This window comes from Oratosquilla oratoria, chromosome 20, assembly GCF_046742065.1.
Source record: "Oratosquilla oratoria isolate Oo_2021 chromosome 20, ASM4674206v1, whole genome shotgun sequence".
In the NCBI taxonomy this organism is placed as follows: Eukaryota; Metazoa; Arthropoda; class Malacostraca; order Stomatopoda; family Squillidae; genus Oratosquilla; species Oratosquilla oratoria.
In genome coordinates this window covers 23,123,808-23,148,924 of record NC_134796.1, presented here as the reverse complement: position 1 = coordinate 23,148,924, position 25,117 = coordinate 23,123,808, and the positions used below count along the sequence as shown (strand labels likewise).

General features: G+C 37.9%; 1 protein-coding gene across 4 annotated transcripts in view; it reads right to left on the bottom strand.

The window, feature by feature from the left end:
- The window catches only part of kuz (zinc-dependent metalloprotease kuz), a 594,360-nt gene that overhangs the window by 88,696 nt on the left and 480,547 nt on the right, over positions 1 to 25,117 (bottom strand). For all 4 annotated transcript variants that reach the window (XM_076203724.1, XM_076203722.1, XM_076203723.1 and 1 more), the window contains 8 exons: positions 22,362 to 22,465; positions 19,669 to 19,816; positions 14,129 to 14,691; positions 13,378 to 13,524; positions 13,063 to 13,258; positions 12,719 to 12,903; positions 7,254 to 7,428; positions 6,257 to 6,434 (listed from right to left, as the gene is read on the bottom strand). In XM_076203724.1, coding sequence (XP_076059839.1) covers positions 6,257 to 6,434; positions 7,254 to 7,428; positions 12,719 to 12,903; positions 13,063 to 13,258; positions 13,378 to 13,524; positions 14,129 to 14,691; positions 19,669 to 19,816; positions 22,362 to 22,465 — 1,696 coding nt within the window. The remainder of the gene's footprint in view (positions 1 to 6,256; positions 6,435 to 7,253; positions 7,429 to 12,718; positions 12,904 to 13,062; positions 13,259 to 13,377; positions 13,525 to 14,128; positions 14,692 to 19,668; positions 19,817 to 22,361; positions 22,466 to 25,117) is intronic.

The window sequence follows — 25,117 nt, the reverse complement described above, 5'->3', positions numbered from 1 at the left end:
CAAGAAAGAAGAGAGATAAAGGAGTCTATTGGCTCTCTTCTATTTGCCAAGGTCAAGGTGGCTCCTATTAAACAAAGAACATTGCCTTCTCTGTAGCTTATGGCAGCTTTACTATCTTTAAAATGCCTCAAATTATTTTTGAGGAAGGAATGGTCTCTACCCCTCTGAATAATTCTGTTGTACTTGTTGATAGTCAAGTTGCTCTTTCTTGGATTCTAACCAACAAAGCTCCTAAGAAGAACATATTTGTTAATAATAGATTGAAGGAAATTTCCAATCTTTTGGAAAATTTCAAAGCCAAGTATACTCCTATTTCCTTTACCTATGTTCCCTCTGAACATAATATGGCTGATTTTGTAACCAAACCTTGCAGTGCTAAGGTGTTCAAGGAAAAATTCAATTGCTGGGTTTATGGACCAGAATGGTTGTTGTTGCCACCTCTTGGCCAAAGGGTCACTTGGGATGTATTCCCTCCAGCATCAAGGGAGACATTGTCAATGCAGCTATTGTGCAAGTTGACACTCCTCCTCTAGTTGATGTCTTAAAGTTTTCTTCTTACAGCAAACTTTTACATCACACTTCCTTGATCTTTAAGGCTGTCTTTTTGTTTAAGAAATCTAATGTTGACCCAGTAAAGGCCACGTCGAATTATTTGATGGGTATAATGCCATGGAATTCCTTCCCTGCTGAATTGGCTTATTTAGAGAACCACTATACTAATGACATACCTCCTTTGGTAAGTCAAATGAACTTGTTCTTGGACAAGAATGGTTTGATAAGGTCCAAGGGCAGAATTGACAAGAACATTGACCTCAAATATGAGGTTGTGAATCCCATCACTTGACTAGACTCTTGATATTCTTTGCTCATTGCCAAGTAATGCACATGGGACTGCAAGCTACTCTTAATTTCCTTTGCATCCATGGATTCTGGATCTTTAAGGCCAGACAAGCTGTTTTAAACATTTTGAAGGATTGTATAGTTTGTACGAAATATAATTCCTGTGCTGTAAACTATCCTTCTCCTTCCTCTTTACCTGCCTCTAGAGTAAATTTAAGTGTGCCTTTTGCCCATACTGGTGTGGATTACACGGGGCATTTATGGGTTACAAACAGGAATGGAGATAAGGTCAAGGTTTACATTCTGATATTTACTTGTTTTAATACAAGAGCTTTCCATTTGGAGGTTGTGAATTCTATGTCCACTGCTGAGTGTATTTTGGCTTTCGTTAGATTTACCAACAGATATGGAATTCCTTCAGTAGTTTGTTCGGACAATGACAAATCCTTTATACAAGCAGGAAGTATTATTGGACAACTTCTATCATCTTCTAAATTTGAAGAGAAGTTTAAAACTTCCCCTGTTCAGCACAGAACCATCCCTGTTTATGCTACCTGGTATGGTGCCACTTGGGAAAGGTTGATTAAGATGGTGAAACAATGTCTCTATAAGGTTTTGGGTAGGCCTGTTACTTCCCTGGCAGAAATTGCCACCCTTTTGTCTGATGTTCAAAAAATTTCGAACAATAGACCTCTTACTTATCATTCCTGTGAAAATTAGATGTTATTACCCCTAATCATTTCCTTATAGGAAGACCATTCCTTCCTTGATGTTTGGCGACTTGGAACAAGTCCCTGAATGGGAATTACGAGAAAACTATCCTTCTCTTCTTAAATTAGTCATGGACTCTAAGGATTTTTTTTTCATGAAGAGTTTCTTCCCCTCTCCTATAGCTTTCTCACATATCTGTCTTACCACAAAAATCTGATCTACACAACCTCTACCTGTCCTAAATCCACACTGTTCCTCACCAATTACTCCCTCTACTCCTCTCCTAATTCTCTCAATCAAGATCCTCCCATAAGCCTTCCCAACTACACTTAACAGGCTAATCCCTCTGAAACTACTACATTCACACTTGTGTCCTTTTCCCTTGTAAAGTGGCACTCTACCCTCTCTCCAGCAAACATTAAATAACCTCACCAATCAGTCCACCATCACTGTACATCCTTTTTTCAGACATTCTGCATGGCATCCATCCAGACCAGGTGCCTTACCTTCACTTCATCCTTCCTTATTTCTCCTCCATTTTCCTCACTCATCACTCTCATTTTCTTAGCATTTCCCACTGCAGCTATCTTTCCCTCTCTATCCTCCTTCACATTTAGCAACTCCCTAAAATATTCTGCCCATCTTCCTCTTACTGCCTTCTCTTCCATTATCATCTCTCCATCTGCACCTTTTACCTTTTCTTCTCTACTTGATTTGCCTCCTCTTCCTCTCTTAATTTCTTTCCAAAACATCTTTTTATTACTTTCAATTTTTTTTGTCATACTCTTAACCCATTTCACATCTGCTCTCCTCTTTGCCTCCTTTACCTTGTGTTTTACTTCTCTTTTCTTTTTTTTGTACCTCTCATATGACTTCCTCATCCTATTTTGTAACCAATCTGTGAAAGCTCGCTTCTTCTCTTCTACAACCTTCTCTGTTTCCTCATCCCACCATTCATTACCGTTCCTTCCATTTCCTCCTGTCCTTCTTGTTCCACACACCATCTTTGCACACTTTGTGACTCCCTCCTTGAACCATCCCCATTCCTCCTCCACTCCTAGATCTACTCTATCCTTCACTTCCTCCCACTCCTCTCTCAGCTTCTTCTTGTACTCCTTCCCCTTTTCCTTTTCATTTAAAGAGTTCACTCTAAGCACCTCCCTACCTTTTGACTTTTCCTCTTTCTCCATTTATCCTCCACTCTCAACTTACCTTCCACCAAAAAATTATCTGATATTCCCCCACTCTCTCCCCTTAGCACATGTACATCCTTAACTCTTCCTAATATATTCCTATCTACCACTACATAGTCCATTAACACTCTACCACCCTTCCATCCACCACCCTCTCCCATGTGTACTTATGCTTGACTTCTGAAACACTGTATTTGCTATCATCAACTCTCTTTCTAGACACATCTCCACCATCAACTCTCCACTATGATTCTTTCCTGGAACTCCACATTTCCCAACCACTCCATCAATTGGACCATTTCCTACCCTAGCATTGAGGTCTTCCAGTACTATTACATTGACAATTCTCCCTAATCCCTCTATGCACTCATTTAAATCTATCCAAAAAGCCTCCCTTTCTTCTACACTCTTCTATCAGGCCCATATGGACTTACAAAGACCCACATCTCCTTCCCCAGTTTCACCTTCATCCACATTATCCTTGAGGAAACCTCCTTCCACTCCACTACACATTTACCTATCTCTTCACTTACTAGCATTGCCACCCCTTCTCTCCCTCACCCTCTCTTCACTCCTGATAACCTCCCACTTACACTCCCAAACTTACACTCGCCCTTCCCTCTCAATTTAGTTTCACTCAAAGCCAACACATCCATCTTTCTTCTCACAAACATACTACCTTTTACTCTCATCTGTACCACATCCATGCACATTAAAAGACCCAAACCTTAGGGTGCTGGTTGGAAAATTCCTAGACCCTCTTATGCCTTTACTTTTTTTAGGAATGTCCCCTGTGGGGCTACAGGGAGAAGGATGCCTGGTCCCAATCCCCATCCCTTTTTTCTTGCCTCTTATGATCCAAGTGGAAATACTTGGTGGCAGTATTCTTTTGCTCCCACCACAGGGTAGGTAGGCAAAAAAGGAAATGAATATTCAGATAAATTGAACAGGACAGTAACAAGGGGTTGGGGGACAGCATAACGGAGGGACAGTCATAGTATAAGTGTCATCATTTCTCTATTAACAGAGTTTTCCTCTATTACAGACAAAATGTTGTGTGGCTCTGGTCCGTAGGGGCGCCCTATATAGACCCTATAGTATCAATTGCATGCTACTTTGCCACAATAACATGCAGCCCACTCATACCTCAAGATGCCAATTCCAGCATCACCATATGGTAAGGGTATTCCTTGGGAATTGAAACCATTACAAAAGCAAAAATGGAGAAAGATTTGGGAGTGTTGATAAAAGACAACCTGCCACCTGACAGACATATCAGCAGGATTGTGGGAGACATATGAACTACTGCAGAAGATTAAAGTGGCATTTCACTATACAGGTGAAAGGATGATGAAAAAACTCATCAAAACCCTGACATGCCCAAGACCAGAATATGTGTCAGTAGTATGGTCCCCACACAGGGTGATATAAGCAAGATCAAGAGAATACAAAGGGCAGCAACCAAACTGGTCCCCAGCCTGGCAGAGGACTGGATGAGGAAAGACTAATAGCATTGGGTCTGCCAACTTTGAAAGATCAAAGAGAAAGAGATGATATGATTACAGTATTCAGGTCACTAAAGGGGATAGATTGAACTGAGAGAAGAGATCTGATTAAAAATTGGAGGCCTTTACAAAGTCATGGGACCAAATTAAGAAAGACCACATATTCAAAGGATGTGAAGAAAATTTTCCATATAGATGCACAAATACATGAAATAGCTTAAGTGATAAAGCCCAAGCTCAAACAATACCCAAGTTCAAATCTAAATATGATAATTGGAAATCAAAGATATAGATTAAGTATTAAGTTGAAACTATACATGAATTTGAGGTTAGGTATGATGAAAAAAAATTAGAATAGGAGACCCAATGAGTATTGCTCCTTTCTTGTATACTACAATTACATAAGTACAATTAGGTACATACATACATGTACCTAATTGTATACTACAATTATTTAAGTACAATTAGGTACATACATACATGTACCTAATTGTATACTACAATTACATAAGTACAATTAGGTAAAATACATAAAAAACTACAAACACATGCCAAAAGGTCTTTTTCCCTTATAAGGAGAATGGCATACACCCATCCAAAACCCATTTATCATCCCTCCCTTATTAGCACCTCAAGGATGAGGAATCATCCCTATCTCCTACCACAATGCTTGGGTCAAACACAATGAAGCAAGACACAGCTCCTCCACAGTAGGGTATGACAGATGGTGCTGATTTACCCCTTATGTATCACTACATGGTAACAACAACAACAACAACCCATTTCATCTACTCATTTATAGAGCAGAGAAAAATAACATCTCTTCAGACCATGTCATTTCTCCATTTATAACCACTACTTCTATCCATATTTCTCAAGACATTTCATCTCAAACACATTTAAATTCTTCCTTTCTTATGTTCCAGGTTTCTGCCCCCTGCAGTGCTGTCAGCACAATCACTCCTTCATACAAAAATTTAAGAGCAAACTGGATATGGAGAGATTCAAAGACAGGACACACAGAGCTTAGCTCACCTTTCCTGTAAGATACAACTAGGTAAATACAGTTTCCTCCTAGCATCCATTCCCAAATTCCCATTACACTTTTCAATCCTCCAAGGCATTTACTTCTCTCAACCTATTTTTTACCTCCACCTCCACTCCCTTTCCCATCACATGTGCCTCCATTTCCTCCAGTCTCTCTCCCTTAATACTCACTTCCGATTTGGTACCATCCTCTCTCCTTGTACATCTCATCACTTTACTTTTACCCACATTTACCTTCAAATTCCTCCTTTTGCACACATTCCCAAACTTCATCAATAACTTCCATCATCCCTCCTCTGATCCTGCAACAAGCACAGTGTCATCAGCAAACAACTGGCTTATCTCCCATTTTTCTCCATTTTCTTTAACCATCTCCAATTCCCTACCCATTACCCTTGCATTTATCTCCCACACCATTCCATCCATGTACACATTGAATAGCCACAGCAACATGACACATCCCTGGCAAAGTCCCATCATTACCTCAAACCACTCACTCTCTCCATTTCTAATTCTAGCACAGGCTCTACTACTCTTGTAAAAACTCTTGACTGCTCTTAACAGCTTTCCTCCTATCACATATCTGCAAAACCTCCCATTGTGCCTTCCTGTCTACCCTGTCATAAGCCTTTCCCAAATCCACAAAAAAAAAAAAATCCTTACCTTTTCCTAAAGCTTTCTCACATATCTGTCTTACCACAAAAATTTGATCAACACAACCCCTATCTTTCCTAAACCCACACTGTTCCTCACCAATTACTCCCTCTATTCCTCTCCTAATCCTCTCAATCAAAACCCTCCCATAAGCCTTCCCAACCGCATTCAACAAACTGATCCCTCTAAAATTACTACACTCACATTTGTCCCCTTTAAGGGGGGTAGTCAAGAATATCTACATAGTAATAGTATACCAAAAGAAATAGACTATCAAAATAATATACTTGAATATGCATGACTTACCTGCATTGTGTATCTCTTCGACGAGAACATTCACTAGCCGAGGAGTTGCTCATTTGATCACCTTGAGAAATGATTCGTGGATAACAGCATTTTTCCTGACATTCATCATCATCATAACCACAGTCACACTCTTCTCCATCTTCTACGATCTTGTTACCACAGAATGCACCATTGCTTTCTGAAATGAGAAGAGTTAGAATAGAATAAAAATCTGAAAGTATACTATCTACTTGCTAAAATAACCAGAAGTGACCCTTTATATAGCAGACCTGTGGAACAGCTACCATGGTGGTGGTGGTAGGAAGACAATGATTACTCTCTCTAATAGGTTATCATAGCTGTTTATTCTATTCATCATGCCATTTACACATATTATGATGCAGTATGTTGGCAGATTACTGCTACACTAAAGAGGGATGTTCCTGAAGCCAAATACAATAAAAAACCATACATTTCTGCATTTCAAAGGCAAAATTTTAAGTGCAATTCTAGTCTTGTCTATGCATATGCAATATACATTTACTGTAAATTTAATTGTTGTTACTTAAAAGCTATGACTGATTAAAAAAAATCTAACAGCAGACTTAGTGTAAAATATGTTGTAAGGTCTACCTGTCTTTCATTGTGATGGAAAAAAATATATATTTGTGATCAATTTATAATACAAAAAGGATCACTTTGTTATAAATGAATGATCATTGTGACAGACATAAGAACATAAGAATGGAGGAGACTGCAAGAAGTCATAAGGCCTACACTTTCAGTTCCATGTCCCTTACCACTTGTCATTCCTATCCATAAAGTTATCTAATCTTTTCTTCAAAACAACTAATTGTTTCAGTGCTCACTACATGACTACTAAGTCTATTCCATTCATTAACCACTCTGTTGGTAAACCAGTTCTTGCCTATTTCCTTCTTAAACCTAAATCCAACCTGCAGTACAAATTAAAAAGTCCTACACATCCAATCAACATGAAAGATTTAAAACAATTTACCTGTAAAACAGTTTTTTCTTCTTCCTTCTGACACAGCATCAAGGACAAGCGTGATGTTACGAATTGAACATGGTGAAAATTTTGAGTTGTTGGGTCTATCACCACTAGTCGCTGAGGAAAACATAATGAAGTTACCTGTCACCCCTCCAGGCTTACACTCCTCCGGAAAATCATGCTGTAGATTAGAAAAAATAATGTTATATTAAATACTATCCATACTTTATTCTGATTGGTCTAAACCATAATACTCTATGAAGCTTGACATAGTCCTCACTGCTCCATTACCACACTAAAAGACAACACATTGCTGCATGCCAGACCCCCTGATATTTATCCCTCTGAATTCTCTCTTCCACAAAAGGACAGAGCCCACCTGGCCAGACTGTGGTGCAGCCACCACCCAGCCCTTCTAAGCTACCAGAAGAGGCTGGATGACCACATTGTGGACAACTGCCCAGGATGTAACACTTCACCCCATACTATTCAACACATAATGGAAGACTGCATTATACACAATCACACATGGAAACAACACAACATACACTCTATAAAGGATTTGTGGGAAAACCCTGTTCTGGCCATGGCATTACTTGGGGAGATGGGATTGCTCAGACAGACAGTCTAGGGAATGACAACAGCAACAATTATTGGGGGTATGCCAGCCTCAGCTGTGAGGCCCGGCTGTGGAGGTGCTGTGTCTTTCTGCACTGATCCTGACCTAGGTAGTGGGCTAAGGACAGGAGATACGAGATTTTTAAAAGGGAAACAAACAGGTGTGGGGTGGATGCCTGCCTTGACTGGCTACCCCCCTTATTTAGATGAAGAGGCCATTTGGTATATTAGACACATGCATATGAACCAAAAAGCTTCTTGGCTAAGTCAAAGCACACACACCTCCTACACTCATCCCACACCCATCAAATAACCCATTTATTGTCCTCACCATCTTAGTTCCTTATTGATGAAGATTTATTCCAGTCTTCAGCCACATAACTCAGGCAAGATACAATACAGCAGGGCACAGCAGTTCTAGAGCAAGGCCCAACTGATGAAACTGGTTTAGCCTATCCTTTTATTAGATAACAACCCTCCCTTCATCCATTAACCATTTTTTATTCATTCCTATCTTCCTTCTTCAATATACCTCTTGCATCCAATAACCCCTTCGCCCCATCCATATACTTCATTCTTGGTCTTCCCTTCAAGATCCCTCCATCTACTTTTGCTTTCCACACTCTCTTTGTTAGTCTTTCTTCATTCTTTACATATGCCCAAGCCAAGTTAGCATTCTTTGATCCACATTTTATTACTCCTCCCAGTTTAGCACTTCATAGATAAGTGATCATCCCTGTTCTCTGCCATACTGCTTTGGTCAATGGCAATGCAGTGAGACAAAGCTCTACTAAAGCTCACTTCTACTCTAGTGTTCTTCCAAACTTCTTTTGCTTCCTCCTTCTTTGTCCCCCTTTTCTAGCACTACATGCTGCTTTCATTTTTCTTTATTTTTCTTTCCCAGTTTTGTCCCATTTGCTGCCAGTATTCCCCATCTGGGGTATTGGCTGCATGTTATTGTGAGGTTAAAAGCTGCTCAGTAGCAGCCAGCTGACACTTTAGAGTCTATATGGGGTGCCCCTATGGACCAGAGCAGTGGACAAGGTGCAGGGATGACCCGTCATCCAGGAGGTGCTAAGATGGGAGGGAGGGTGGAGGGGAGTGGAGTGTATTTAGGGATGGAATGGGTGGGAATGATTTTATGCCTTTTTCTTTTTGGCTACCTCCCTTGAAAGGGGGAAAAAGCCTTGATATGTATTTACATATCTGTAAAAGAGTTTAGGTTGATCCTTACATTTGTCTATAATACCTTTTTCATAGTTTCTTTTTTCTTTCCTCTGTATATTCACATATTCACTCCCAAGTTTTATATATGTTTGCCATTTGGATGTTTTTTTTTTTTTTTGGTCTCTTTTCCATCTCTTCCAGGCTTTGTCTCTTCTGTCTTTACCCTCACTACACCTTTTGTTATACCAACACTTTATATAAATCTCTTTTTGTTTCTTCTTTGGTACATATTTATCAATTCCTTCCTTGTACTTTTCTTTGAATGTGTTCCATTTGTCTTCCATCTTTGTTTTCTCTTTGGAGAATTTATTCCAGTTTGTGTTTTGGAATATTTTTTTTTCAAGTTTTACAAAATCCATTTTATTATACATTAATCTTCCTTCTCTATGTTTATCATTCCTTCTTACATTGTTTTGTTCTTTTAATTCAAACTCTATTAGCATATTGTCACTATTTCCAATTGGTGTTATATACTCCATTTTGTTCACGATATCTGGTTCAGAAGATAATAAGTCTAGTTTCAACGGTTCCTCATTGTTTCTATATCTAGTATTTTCCCTAACCCATTGTGTTAAGGTATATTCAATAATTATATTCAGCAGAATGTTAAAGTTCTTCTCCCCCTTTTACTATAATTTCTTCCTAGATTATATCCTTTGCATTAAAATCACCCATAATTACTATGTTACCACCCTCTTTCAGTAACTCATTTAGCACTTTCATTGTGTCTTTCAGTAATTTAGAATGATCACTATTAGACCAAGCCTATGTTTTTGGTGGCACATATACTGCTACAAATTTTCTACTTTTTATATTTTTATTTACAACTTTAATCATAATTAATTCCACATTATATTTGCCTTCATTTATCTTTGTCACATTTAAACCCTTTTTGGTCAATATCATGACACCTCCCTGTTTGTCTGTTCTATTTTTTGCCCAGTGGTTGTATAGACCTTGTCCCACCATACTAGTTGATAGAGGGCTTTTCAGTTTTGTTTCCACAATTCTCGTAATGTCAGCTTTCTCTATTTCCAGATAGTTGTTTAATTCCAGAGTTCATACCATCGATATTTGTGTATGCCACTTTTAGTTTCATATTTTCTTCTCTTTTTTTATTTAAGTTTCCATTTTTCTGATGTACCATTTTTTCAGTTTCAGGTCCAGTACTCTCAAAAAAAAAAAAAAAAAAAAAAAAAAAAAAAAATGCATCTCTGTTCTTTTTTCATTTCTTTCGTTGGCTTCAATTCTGAGATCCTTGTCTCTCTTTTCCTCATCACTAATTTCCTTTTTTATCCATATATGTTTGAATTTCTCACTGTTTGCTAATTCAACAGTTTTTGATAGTACCTCCTCAGCTATCATTCGAGTTCCTAGTTTTATTTTCAGAGGTCTATGTTGTTTTTCTTTTGAATATGTGTCTATCCTGTGAATCTCGTCAATTTCTTTATCAAAATTTTGCCCTTCATCCTGAATTTCTTTCAAAATTTCCTTAGCTATTTCCTTTTCCTCCTTTTCTCTCTGGTATTTATACACATCATGTTTTTCTTGGATACCATGGACCACAATGCATTTACCTTTGTCAACTGTATCTCTCACCCAATTTTCCTTTTCTTTAATTACTTTCATGACTGTTTCTTTTGTATTTTCCTCCATCTGCTTTTGTACTATTTCTCTAAAGGATATCTTTTTATTTTCCTGTTCTCATTTCCATTGATTTTTTTTATTTCAAGGTCGTCTGTTTCTTTAATGGGCTTTTCCACCTTTTCAGTCACTACCTTAATTGCTCTTTGACCTTTTTCAGTTCTTCATTTTTATTTTTGTCCTCATTTTTCATTCTTTCATTTTCTCTTTTGAGCATATCAATTTCACTCTTTAGGTCACTTAATTCTCTAATCATTTGCTCATTACTCTTACACAAAGTAATCAATTCCCTAAGTACAGCTCAGTAGTCCAATATTAAATCTATGATTTCTTCCAATAATTCATTCACTTCATGATTTCTTAATGCATTGATATCTAACTTCTCTATATCTAAGCCTTTACCTATTTCTCATGGATTTCTTTGAAAACCTGAAAAACTGTTGTTCTCCCACCTTTGATCTATTCTTGGCGTGTCAATTAAACATGTTCTCTTGGGAATTACTCCTCTCAGCAATTCTACCTTATATCCAGGCCTCTCTTCGTTGGTTCATTTAATATTTTTTCATCTTTTTCTTTCTCCATTGTGCCAGCTATACTTATTTCAAGAACTGGATTTTACCTTATCGGTCACACAAGAAACACAGCCTACACATCCCACACAATAACAACTAGTCATTTCCTTCAAGTCGTTGACAAAACTGCTAGATAGGCGTTCAATCGCTGCACTTCCTTTCACTTCGGTGTCTTGTTTATATGTGCGAGATGAAATGTCTGAGAAGAATGGTAGGGGTTACTAGGCTGGATAGATTGAAAAACAAGGAGGTGAGGAGGAGAGTGGGGGTGGAAAGAGAGTTGGGTGATAGGGTTGATGAAAGAGTATTGGGATAGTTTGGTCACATGGAAAGAATGAGTGAAAAAAGATTAGTAAAAGGGGCATTGGGAAAGAGGGGAATATCTGTTGAGGAAGGGAGTAGACAGAAGATAAGGGTGAGTGGAGAATGGTTGTGTATGGATGATGTTGATATGCATGGAAGAAAGTGGGTGAGAGAGGGGGGGAGAGAGAGTATGTTTGAATGATATTTTTGACACAACCCAAAGGGATTTTCCTCGTCTTCTTTTTTTATGCATGAAGGGATGTAGAGGGGTATCGCCAATTAAATGAAGAGACCTTGATATGGATGTGTTGTGTCTTGCTATATTGCCTCTGACCCAGGGCAGTGGGCAAGATGCAGGGATGACCTGTCATCCAGGAGGAACCAAGATATGAGGGAGGGGGATGAATGGAAGTGAAGTATGTGGGGATGGAATGGGTGGGAGTGGATTTTATGCCTTTGTTTAATGACTACCTCTCTTGTAAGGGAGAAAAAGCTGTAGGTATATGTATTCCTATTTTTCTCCCTATGAATATTTCCACAATCATTTGTTATAATAATATCAATTGTTGCCTCAAGTTTCACTAAGTAGAAACCCACAGCCTCATAATGGCTGGCAGCAGTCCTCAGACCCTTAACAGATCTCTATGGTAAGAAATTTTGAACTGTTGTCCAGTTTGTATTAGTGTGGGATGGTTTGTATGTCACCACCTGAAAGCAGATGCTAAATGAGGTGAAAGAAATAAAGCTGAGGTTAACAGAAAGATATCTTGGGTCTGGTCTAAAGACCATGTGTCAAGTGAGAAGGTGTATGTCACCACCTGAAGCAGATGCTAAATAAGAAGGTGAAAGAAATAAAGCTGAGTATAACAGAAAGAGATCTTGGGTCTGGTCTAAAGACCAAGTGTCAGCCCTCAGGGCTGTAACTCCATATGGCGATGAGTACATTGATGGGTTTTGAACATCCATCTTGGAGGAACACCATTAGCAGGTACCTATCATTTGTTCTACAATCATCTACAAAAGTGGCTATATCAAACTACTTGAAGCAAAGGTAATCATATTCTACAAATTGATATACTACTATACATTAATCACTGAAATTCTTACTGGAGACCCAAAGTTGTGTCCTATTTCATGAGCGAGTGTGAGTTGGGAGACTTTGGGAGGAACTCTTGAATTATAGTTGAGGAATGTAATGATACCCGTGTTGAGAGAACGTTTTTCTGAGTGCCGGAATCCACCCATATTTTCTGTGTATGTCTTGTACTTTTCACAAATTCCTCCAGAGGCCCCTGATGAATACAAAATACAAAAATATTTGTTATTCATAAGTTGGTTTATTTCTGTCAAGTAACATACAAGAATTTCATCATTCAGGAACTCAAGTATATGAATGTTAATACTTATATAAAAGACATGCATTGATGATAAAAAAAAAAAAAAAAACTCACCAGACGGTGAGGCAACCCAGGCTAGACCTAGTGTTCCTCCAGTGAAATCCCTGAATGTGAAGACATATGCTAGGCAAAAGTCATCATGATTCTTCTGGGAGTGTAAATTGAGGAAGTTGCTGACATCAACGTTAGTTCTACAGAATTTGTTAACATCACCTTTATAACCTTGTAAACAAGGACTTTCATCATCAATCTGTTAAAATAAAAAAATCTTTATAGTGAAGATAGAGGTCTTCTTCAAATTTCAATATGAAATGAATGTGCATAAAGACATACAAGAAAAACAAAACAAAGAAATTAATAACCACCTACCTTAATTCTTTGTACCTCAAACCGAATCCCTTTATGATTGTTTTTTCCACGAAACTTTACATCACCATATATATGATTAATAGCTTTTATATGTTGAGATATCATGGCTGTTATTTCATCTCTAGTTTTGACTCTGTCTTTCTTTTCCTGTTTGATAAATAACACATAAATTGACTTATACATACATACATACATATATATATATATATATATATATATATATATATATATATATATATATTTATTTATATATATATATCACATAAGTATTGTATCACACAAAATCCATATTAATTACTGGACACAGAAACAAACATATACACAGTACAGCTATAATTATGCTATGCCTGACTCTTCAACCCTTCAACTTAATGACATACTATGTGCATTTCATTCCCCAACAATTTTATTCAAGTAAGCTACTATCCTCTACAAAGATACACAGAATGCAGTGATATTGTTACATGACTAGAAAGAATTACAGAGAAGTGCTAATATACCTCTTAGGGATACCATGGCACCTCTTTTTTGTTTGGTTCCTCACCTCATCCAAATAGCCATCTAGATCTACTATGTCTTGTTCAAGTAACAGTTTCCTTCAAGACTGAATGGGTTATGACCATTTTGATTATTCCCTTCAACTTCCCCCCCTAACCTATATAGGTAAAATCTAGGCAATTCCATTAATCCATAAGAAAGATCCTAAGCTGAGGGACTTAGAAATAAACTGAAAAACACTTATTGGTATTACTTGTTTGTAGATATGATCCCACAACATGGGATCAGTCTGGATGGAGAGGGAACACGTGCCTTTGTTGTCTTCACCAACACCTAATGACCGTTTTTTTCTCCCAAAGCCTTTATTGGCTTCTTCACTGTATTTGTTGTAAAAGTCTTTGTGTACTGTTTGCATGAAAGACTCCATACTTTTTGCACTGTTGTGCTTGCCCAAAACATCTTTATCCTTGGGCCATCTTCTTTTAATATCTTCTACATAGTCCTGTGGAAAGGATAAAGTCTCTTCTTCTTCATCTCCTGGCTCTGTTGGTGCAGAATTTTGTATACTGTCCATCCAAGAAGCAATTTCATCTGTGATACCACAGCCTGTATGTTTGCCTTGCCGTATACTGGCATATGGGTCCTGTACATGGTCATCATGGTACATGACTGAATGGAAGCCTGCTGATGTTGTGTTGTGGTCCTTGAAGTGCTTGTGGGCATGCTCAACATAATAAAAACCATCCCGCCTACTTCCTACAACACCATCAAACACACCATCTCTTATGCTTCCCCACACTCGAGACCCTGCATCACCTGTTAAAAAAAATAATAATAATAAATAAAAATAAATAAATGGGTGAGTTCAAACAATATTTACCATTAAATAGGAAGCTTTGAGCAAGTATAAAATGTTGAACAAGGAAGGATGAGGGCAGGGGATAGGGGTGAGTGGAGAATACTTGTGTATGGATGATATTTTGATGTAACCCTATCTGGATACTGCATGTCACACCTCCAGATGGTGGGGAGGGTGCTGACAGGTTATGAAGGTTAGATAGATAATTTAAATGTACATCTTGCAGTACCATCACCATTACCATGTACCCATCTCTGATCCCTGTAATTCCACTTAATGTCACCAACTCCCCTACTCAGAATGAGCTAGAATGGCACCTCCTTATAGAGGAATTTTTGAAGCAAAGAATTTGATGTAGTATTTATGTCCTTCCTAACTCACTCAGCCAAGCAGCCTCAAATTGCCTCCATTTTGACTGCATCCCCAAGTAGCAATACTCAGAACCACTCAGTCAGCAAGTTTCCTTAACTATATTTTTATTGAAAATCTATGTCACTAGCTACACATATTTAGATAACAACATTTGAAAATTCATATGTAATAATCTATCAATATACAAAGGGCTTTTTCCTACTTATAAGAGAGGTAGCTAAGTCAGAAGCACATACCTATTCACAAGTTGAGAAAATTGTCAAACATTGGGAGGATAGGTTCGGTCAACTTACACAGATCACACAGAGAGTTGAAAAATTGGAAGAATTAGAGAAGGTGAACCAAAAACTAACTAAAGAAATAGAAGTATTAAAAACACAGTTAAAAGAAGTAAAAGATGAGAATGAGGAATTAAAGAAGAAAAATAAAGAGAATAAAGAGTCCATGGCAAAAGAAGCACAGGGTTGGAAAAAAAAAATCAAGAACAACAAAATTGCAGTTAATGATATAGTGAAACAGCAGATGAAAGAACAAAATGAAGACACAGTTATTAAAGTCATGAGACAGAAGGAGAATATAGTAAGAGACTTAGCAGATAAAAATTAATGTATAATTATATTAGGGATGGAAGAGAAGTATAATCTAAATAGGACAAGAATTAAGGAGGAAAAAGAAAAAATAAATATTAGAATTAGTTCAGGAAGAGGAACCTGAAATAGGAAAACAAATTGAAGAAATGTATAGACTCGAGATGTATAGTACAGATACGACCAGACCAATTAAGGTTAAATTCAGGTCACAAACGACAGCAGAGAATATTTTAGCAAAAACAGGGAAACTAGCAGACAGTGAACAATATAAAAAGGTATGGATAAAAAGAGAAATGAATAAAGAGGAAAGAGAGGATGAGAAAACAAAAAGAATGGAAGTTAAGGAAAAAAAGAGAACAGAACAGAGTCAGAAAAAGAGGAATTCTATTGGAGAGTAGTGAATATGAAAGTGAGGAAATGGTACATAACAGAGAAAAACATAAGGGAAACAGAAAATACAATGGAAGTAGTGTCTTACACAAATATAGATGGATTAATAACAGGATTGAATGAACTGAATGGTTATCTGAAAGAAAAAGAACTGGACAAAATGGGAATTGTAGAGACAAAAGTGAAAGGTCCACTACCACCCAACAGTGTTGGACATGGCGCATATAATTATTGGATTAGAAACAGAGACAAAACAAGGGGGTGGAGTTATGTTCCTGACTAAGAAGGATATAAACGTGAGGAATGTCACATATGGAAAGAATAGAGATGATTATGATCGAAGTGGAAGACAAAGATAGGAAGAGCAGAAAGTTTGTAATAAATTATGTGCCTCCTAAAACAGGCTCGTGGGAAGAGAGAGAACTTAAAAGTATGTTAGAAGACACAAGGATAACATTAAATAAGATAATGGAAGATGGGAAAGAATAGTTATAATGGGTGACTTTGATTGTAAAGAAGTCTGCTGGGAAGAGATGACAGTAAAGGGTGGAGATGACTCATGGGGAAATGTACTACTTGATATGATTATTGACCATACAATGACGCAATGGATTCAAGAGAACACTAGGTATAGAAATGAAAAAGAACCATTGAGACTGGACCTAATAATCACATCAGAACCCGAAATAGTGGAAAAGATTGAATATAAGACACCAATAAGTAAAAGTGACCACATATTGGTTGAAATGGAACTGAGGAAAAATACATAAAAAAAAATGAATATAGAAAAGGAAGATTGATGTATGAAAAAACAAATTTTGATAAGAAAATCTTTCAAAAAGAAGACTGGGAAAGAATATACAATGAGGAAACAACAGTGGAAGAGAAATGGAATATTTTGACAAAAATTTATAAAAAAGGAGTGCAAAAGTATGTCCCAAGACAAAAACAAGAAAAAGAATATGTAAATTGCTGGTACAACAAAAGTTGTAGGGAGTTAAATGACAAAAGAGATAAAGCTTGGACCAAAATGAAGAAAGACAAAAGACCTAAAAAATAGAAAATATATATTTGTTATAGAAATGAACATGTACAAGTGTGCAGAGAAGAAAAAAGAAAATACGAAAAAGATGTCATAGAAAAATCTAAAGACCAACGAAAACTATTTTACAGATTTGTAAATAACAAAGTGAAAAACAAACAAGATTTAGAGAAACTACAACAAGGAGTTGAATACACAGAGGAAATAGAAATGGCAGAAATTATGAACAAGCATTTTAAATCAATGTTTACAAGGGAGAACATACAAACTAGTGATATCGAATGGGAGGAGAAAGTCACCCCTATGAAAGAAATAGAACAAGGAATGAAATAATGACACTTGAGTAATCTTGATGTCAGAAAATCACTTGGACCAGATGAAATAGCAAACTGGATTTTGAGAGAATGCAGGAATGAACTGGCAGACAAAATACATAGCATAATAAACAGTTCATTGAAAGAAGGAAAAGTTCCAAAAGATTGGAAAAAAGCAAATATAGTACCTATATATAAAGGGGGAAACAAAGACGACCCTACCAACTATAGACCAGTCTCTCTAACAAGCACGATGGCAAAAATTTGTGAATTATCAAAAGTAGATGGGTAAGGTATTTAGAAAAAAACAACATACTAAATCCAAGGCAATTTGGATTCAGACAAGGAGGATCATGCATCACAAACTTAATATGTTTCTATTCAAGGCTAATAGATATAATACAAGAAAGAGATGGATGGGCTGATTCTGCATTTCTAGACCTGAAAAAAGCTTTTGACAAAGTACCACATAAGAAGTTGCTTAAGAAATTAGAAACTGAAGGAGGAATACAGGGCAAACTGCTAAAATGGATGGAAGACTTTTTGCAAGAAAGAAAAATGAGAGTAGTGATAAGAGACAAACACTAATTGGGATGAAGTAATAAGTGGTGTTCCACAAGGAACAGTTCTGGCCCCTATAATGTTTGCTATATTAATGATATGGATGAAGGAATTGAAAGTTATATGAGCTTCTTTGCAGATGATGCAAAACTGTTGAAAAAGTGAACACTGAAGAAGATTGTGAATCACTACAGAGTGATCTCAATAAAGTATGGGAATGGAATAGGAAGTGGGAGATGGAGTTCAATACTAAGAAGTGTAGTATAATGGAATTTGGAAAAAGCAAAAAAAAGAATAGTAGGATCATATAAACTGGGAGACGAAGGAATAAAAAAAAGTAGAAAATGAGAAGGACCTGGGAGTCATTATTATGAATAATATGTCACCTGAGAAACATATAAACAAGATTTTTGGAGAAACTTATAATTTCATAAGAACAATCAAGTGGCATTTACATACCTGGATGAAGAAATGGTGAAGAAAATACTAATCACTTTGAAAAGACCAAGATTGGAATATGTAGCAACGATGTGGTCACCAAGTACAAAAAAATGTATAACAAAACTTGAAAGAATACAAAGAGCAATTACAAAATTGGCACCAACACTCTCAAAACTATCATATGAAGAGAGACTAGCAAAACTTGAGCTACAGACATTAGAGCAAAGAAGAGAGAGAGGAGATTTGATAACTATTTATAGAATCATGAAAGGCATAGAAACTATTGATAGAGAGGATCTAATAAAATGGGATGATAGAAATACAAGTGGACATGGAAAGAAAATCAAGAAAGACAGTTATAGAAGAGATCTGAAAAAGAACAGCTTTCTCCACTGAGTAATACATTTGGAACAAGTTAGATGAGAAAGTGGTGTGTGCAAAAACAATGCATGAATTTAAAAACAGTTTAGATAAAATGAGATATGAAGACGGGACACCACTAGCATAGCTCCCCTTCCCATAAAATACAACTAGATAAATACACACAAGCAATCTCCCCACATGAGTGAGTTTAAGAACAAACTAGATGCTGAAAGATACAAAGAGGGGTCACTACAAGCATAGCTCCCTTCCCATATAATACAACTAAGTAAATAAATACATACATACATACATATACCAAGGCTTTTTCCCCTTACAAGGGAGGTAGCCAAAAAGAAAAAGGCATAAAACCACTCCCACCCATTCCATCCCTAAATACACCCCACCCCACTCCATCCTCCACCCTCCCTCCCATCTTAGCACCTCCTGGATGACGGGTCATCCCTGCACCTTGTCCACTGCCCTGGGTCAGAGGCAGTGTCGCAAGACACAGCACATCCACAGCAAGGCCGCTTCATTAGATCAGCGACCCCCCCCCCTCTCCGTCCCCCCATGCAGAAAAGGAGAAGACAGGGAGAAATCCCTTCAGGGTGTGTCAAATTTTTCTCACACACTACCTCACCCCCCATCCCCCCACCCATTCCACCTCATGCATCACAGCATCATCCATATACAACCATTCTCCATTCACCCCTGTCTTCTGTCCTCTCCCATCCTTCCTCAGCAGACATTCCCCTCTAACCCAAAGCCCCCTTCACCCCATCCAAAGCCCCCCCTTCACCCCATAAATACATACATACATAAAATATAACCTACTGAATGAGTTGCATTCACACAGCTTACCATCAAGTGTTCCTTCATACAGATGTGATGTATCAATATCGTTCAAGTCTGCAGGAACTTCTACTTTCACATATGGACTGATGACTTTGGTATCTCTTCTCAATCGCAAGTGGAACGATCGTCCATGTGCATTGAAAGAAATTTTCACCTGAAATGGGAGGAAAATAAGCACTGGAACAGTCACCTTGATTATGTACTTTGACATCAAAACTCAAAGTTTTACCTTAGTAATGTCAGTGACAACAGCCCCGTCTTGAGTGGCATTAAAAATAGGCTCTTCCTCTTGTAAACCTGACCAATGTCCTCACACCATCTATTCTTATTTATAGATTCTCAACACTGATTGTTGGAAATAAAATTTTATTGTTTTCAAAGCTCTATTAAAAAATCCCGAATTATCTAAGTTCAAAAAGATGCCATTTCGATTTTTGTGAGGAAAATTGACTCCTTCTTATCCCTTGGAAATCGTAAACACAGCTAAAATTACTCTCTTTGAAATAAAATGTCAATGCGCTAATGATATCGAATCGAGATTATCAGTATGCAAATCCTATCCTTGACGTCATGACGCCATTGTCCACTCCGCCCTGTAAATCCGTGAAATTACAAAGGATAACAAAGGCGTAACATGCCGATAGGAGACCTTTTGGTCCATATCTAGGTCGGATGTGAGAAAAAATCCTAATAATAATAAATAAAACTATAATAATGTATCAAATAAAATACATAAATAAACGCATAGGCACAGTCAAACAACAAACAGGTAAATAGTAAATAATAATAAATTGACATATAACTAATAATAAATGAGAATCAAACAGACAAATGATAACAAGACAAAAAAAATAATATAAAATAAATAATAATAATTACAGCATCTTGCTTTGGTGTTTATCTAAATGATTTTTAAAGCTTCAAACTGAACTACACTGCACTGCCTCTGCAGGAAGTTTATTCCATTCATTAACTACACGGTTGGCGAAGTTGTTTCTACCTACTTCCAAATTGAATCTATTTCCGGACAGTTTGAGATAATTGTTTCCTGTCTGATTCTCATTCAGTATGAACATTTTGTCACTTTTGATGTTGTCAATTCACTTTAGAATCTTAAAGACCTGTATCGAGTCACCTCCGAGTCTACGCTTTTTTAGGGAAAACAGATTCATATGTTTTAGTCGATTTTCGTATGCTTTATCTTTGATATTTGGAATCAGTTTTGTGGCTCGCCGTTGTACTTTTTCCAATCTGTCAATGTCCTTAATGAGATTCGGTGACCACAGGAAAACAGCATATTCCAAATGTGGACAAACTAACGATTTATATAGCTTGTTAATGAGTGATGGACTTTTGAAGTCAAAAGATCGCGCAATCAGTCCTAGAATCTTATTTGCTTTCTTAGAGGCTGAAATACACTGTTTGAATGATTTGAGATCGTTACTGATAATTACGCAGAGATCTTTTTCACTATTCACTTTTGTTAACTCCAAATAACTTGTAATCGTACTTACTGTTATTTTTACCTATGTGCATTACCTTGCATTTACTTGTGTTAAATTTCATTTGCCACTTTTCAGACCATTGCTGCAATTTATCTAAATATTCTTGAATATCTAACTGATTTAAGTGATCATTTGCCATTCTGCACAGTTTTGTATCATCAGCAAATTTGGAAACAGTAGTTTTTAGTCCATGGTCTATATCATTTATATATACTATGAATAGAAGTGGCCCAAGAATGGAACCCTGAGTAACTCCACTTGTGACATTTTTCCATCTAGAAGTTATTCCATGTGAAGCTAATTTAGTAAGTAGTCTTTTGTGGGGGACGGTATCAAAAGTTTTTGCAAAGTCTAGATATATTAAATCTATATTGTTTCTTTTGTCATAACTCGAGATAACTGTGTTGTAGAATCCGAGTAAGTTAGTCACGCAAGAACGTTTCCGTCTGAAACCATGCTGGCTATCATTTATCAAACGGTTACTTTCTAAATGATGTTCGATAGCATCTCTGATGATAGTTTCCATTATTTTTCCTACGATTGAAGTCAAACTTATAGGCCTATAGTTATTAGGTTTCTTTTTGTCACCTTTTTTGAATATGGGAGTAACGTTAGCTAGCTTCCATTCTCTTGGGACATCTCCGGATATGATGGATTTCTTGAAAATAATTTCTAATGGAACAACAATCTCATTTTTTATTTCCTTTAAGATTCTTGGATGCCAACCGTCAGGCCCTGGTGTTTTATTAACTTTGAATTTCTCTATACACCTTTTAATTTTTTCTTTTGTTATATTTACTGTAGTAAGTTTACCCTAGAGTTTTCACAGGTTTCAGTTTGGAGCTCACTTTGAGGTGTTTCGTTTACGAATACCGAGCTAAAATAATTGTTTAAAATATTACACACTCCTTCATTTGAATATTCAAGTTGACCGTCAGCAGATAATAGTGGACCAATGTGATTCCTAACAACCTTTTTATCTCTAATGTAACTGTAGAATTCTTTGGGATTCTCTTTGGATTTATCAGCGATAATGAAATCTACATGAATTCTCAATTCGGCTTCAACACAGACGAGAAACATTAAGTGAGTTATAATTCTACAATTATTCCTACAATGAAGAGGAACCCCTTTTGCAAGCAAGCAGGCAGAAAGACTGCCCACATCATGACCAGATCCACTTCTCCGACTCACCTCATCGTGAAGAGATCGACGCACACGTTGGTGGGCCCTGTGCACAGGCTCCGCACTGTAATGCAGCACCTCATAGTGGCTGACGTACTCATTCAGCTGCAAACCTGTGGACGAAAAACAAAAGAATTAAAAACCCGAAGAAAAATCAATTAAAATATTACTATGAACATTTCAGCTGGGACTTTAGTGAAAACCCTATGGACTAGAGTCACAAAGTGTTCTTTTATGACTGGAGAGGTTATACAATGATGGCAGGGGAATTTAGGTTGAAGCAAGATAGTCGAAACGCCAGAATAGATAAATACTTCACCTTCAATTTGACTCTCCCTACTACCTTCTCAGCTCAAATGTCTTACCCACCCACCCCACACACACACACGTGCGAGAATGCGAGTGAGGAGTAACAAGGTTTATTGACGGCTGTCAGTTTGACTGGACAATGCAACAGCAAGGCAAGCCAGTATACTCGATTAATATAAAGAAATGAGAGGGAAGAGGAAAGGTGGTAGGAAGTAAGAGAATGGAAAAGTGGAAGGAGAGGATGAGGCAAATGTATAGGGTAAAGGGACAAGGGGGGAAGAGAGAGAGCGAAGGAAAAGAGTGAGCCTGAGAAGCGCGTGTGAAATAGAAGCGCAGGAGGTGTGGGCGCGATACAGATAAGGGGAACGGGATGGGAGGAGGGACGATGGCTAGGAAGGTTTGCTGCAGACCGTCCCCGTAGGCTAAGAAGCCAAATCATAAACAGTTCCCAAGTCCACGGCTGAACAAAGACCTTTCTCAACCCCGCCCACACTGAACAAAGATCTTTCCCAAACTGTAACAACCTCTGCCACGTCACTCCTGCAAACTTCGCTATCTCGTCCCTCTTATTTGCTGTCCGATCTCCTGCCACGCTAACCACTTCGCGTCGTCCAGCAAGCAACGCTTGTTCTGTCAGCCTCCCTTAAGAACTTAAAAATATAAGAATGAACCACACTGCAAGAGACCATAAGGCCTACACTAGGCAGTTCCATGTCCATTCCCACCTGTCGTACCCATCCACAAAGTTGTCTAACAGTTTCTTAAAACAACATTGTTACTAAGTCTATTACATTCGATGACCACCTTACCTGTTGTCTTAATATGATGACCTTGTTTCCGTCACCCTTGTTAAAGCCTTCGATCCACTTTAACACCTCTAATAGATCACCCCCGCACTCTGCGTCTTTCCAGGGAGTGTATATTAAGATGCCTAAGCCTCTCTTCGTAAGGTAAATTTCTGAGCCCATGTATCATTTTGGTAATTCTTCTCTGTACTGATTCTAGTGTACTGATGTCCATTCTATAAGACGGAGACCAAAACTGTACCGCATAGTCAAAGATAGGTCTAACTAACGCTAGCTAGTTTAATAATTACCTCTGCACTTCTATTCGTAACCGTCCTAACAATTAAACCACATCTCGTCTCTATAGCCACATCTCGTCTCTATAGCCCTTCCTCCTCGTTTTCAGTGTTACTTCCAGCGCTGATCTCACCACTGCTATCCGTAAAACTAAGTCTTCATCGCTCTCGTAGCTGGACTCCCCAACTCATTGTAACTTGTATATTAATTTCATTCCCATGATCTTTAGTCAAGGGTAGCATTTAAACTAAATAATTACACTCTCCGCCTTCAAGACCCACCATCACTGCTTTATCAGAAAATTTTGTTAAAAAAAATTGCTCTTTTTTTTTCTAACCTATCTTGAAAATTTTATTGAGATCAATAAACAAATGTTGCAGGTCTTGTACTGTCTATGCCGAGAGAAAAAATATAATTTGCAGATATCATAAGATCAAGACATTCTCCATTAATATTTAAACCTCTTTTCCCAACCGATCTCCCCAAAACATCTTCAGAGCCCGCCTGCCTTGCTACGTTTTCGATTTTCGTTGTTCCTGTTGTTTATCCAGAATTCGACTACTGTAAGTCACACAGGTCAACACACACACACGCGTGCAATACTCAGACTATGCAATTTAATGAAAACAGCGATGAACGAAATTTTTGTTTAGTATACATAAAAGAGAAAACACATCATTCCACAAAGGCATGCACGTGTCTCCTAATTTGAGGCACCCGCGGACTTTGAAAGTTCAAAAATTTGTCATACCACCAAGAAAACAAAAACTGAAGGAATAACTATGAGTCCCTCCCGATCTTGGAAGACCACCAGTAGGCACGCACGCACACACACACACACACACACACACAATACACGGCTCGGTGGCGGATTGGTAAAGCACTGGCCTCACAAGCCAGAGAACCGAGGTTCGATACCCCGGTCGGGCGGAGATAAGTTGGGTTTGTCTCCTTTCACGTGTAGCCCCTGTTCACCTAGCAGCGAGTAGGTACGGGACGTTAGTCAAGGAGTTGTGACCTTGCTGTCCCGGTGTGTGGTGTGTGAGTGGTCTCAGACCTACCCAGAGATCGGCTAATAAGGAGCTCTGAGCTCACTGCCGTAGGGTGGTGTCTGGCTGTCTCGACAGAGACTGCAGCAGATCCGAGGTGACACACACACTTTAGATAAAATGAGATATGAACACGGGACACACGAGCATAGCTCCCCTTCCCGTAAAATACAACTAGGTAAATACACATACACACACACACACACACACACACACACACACACACACACACACACGCATACACACGCACGCACGCGCACACACACACACACACACACACATTTATATATATGGAAAACATTATTGGCTCCAATAATGTTTGCCA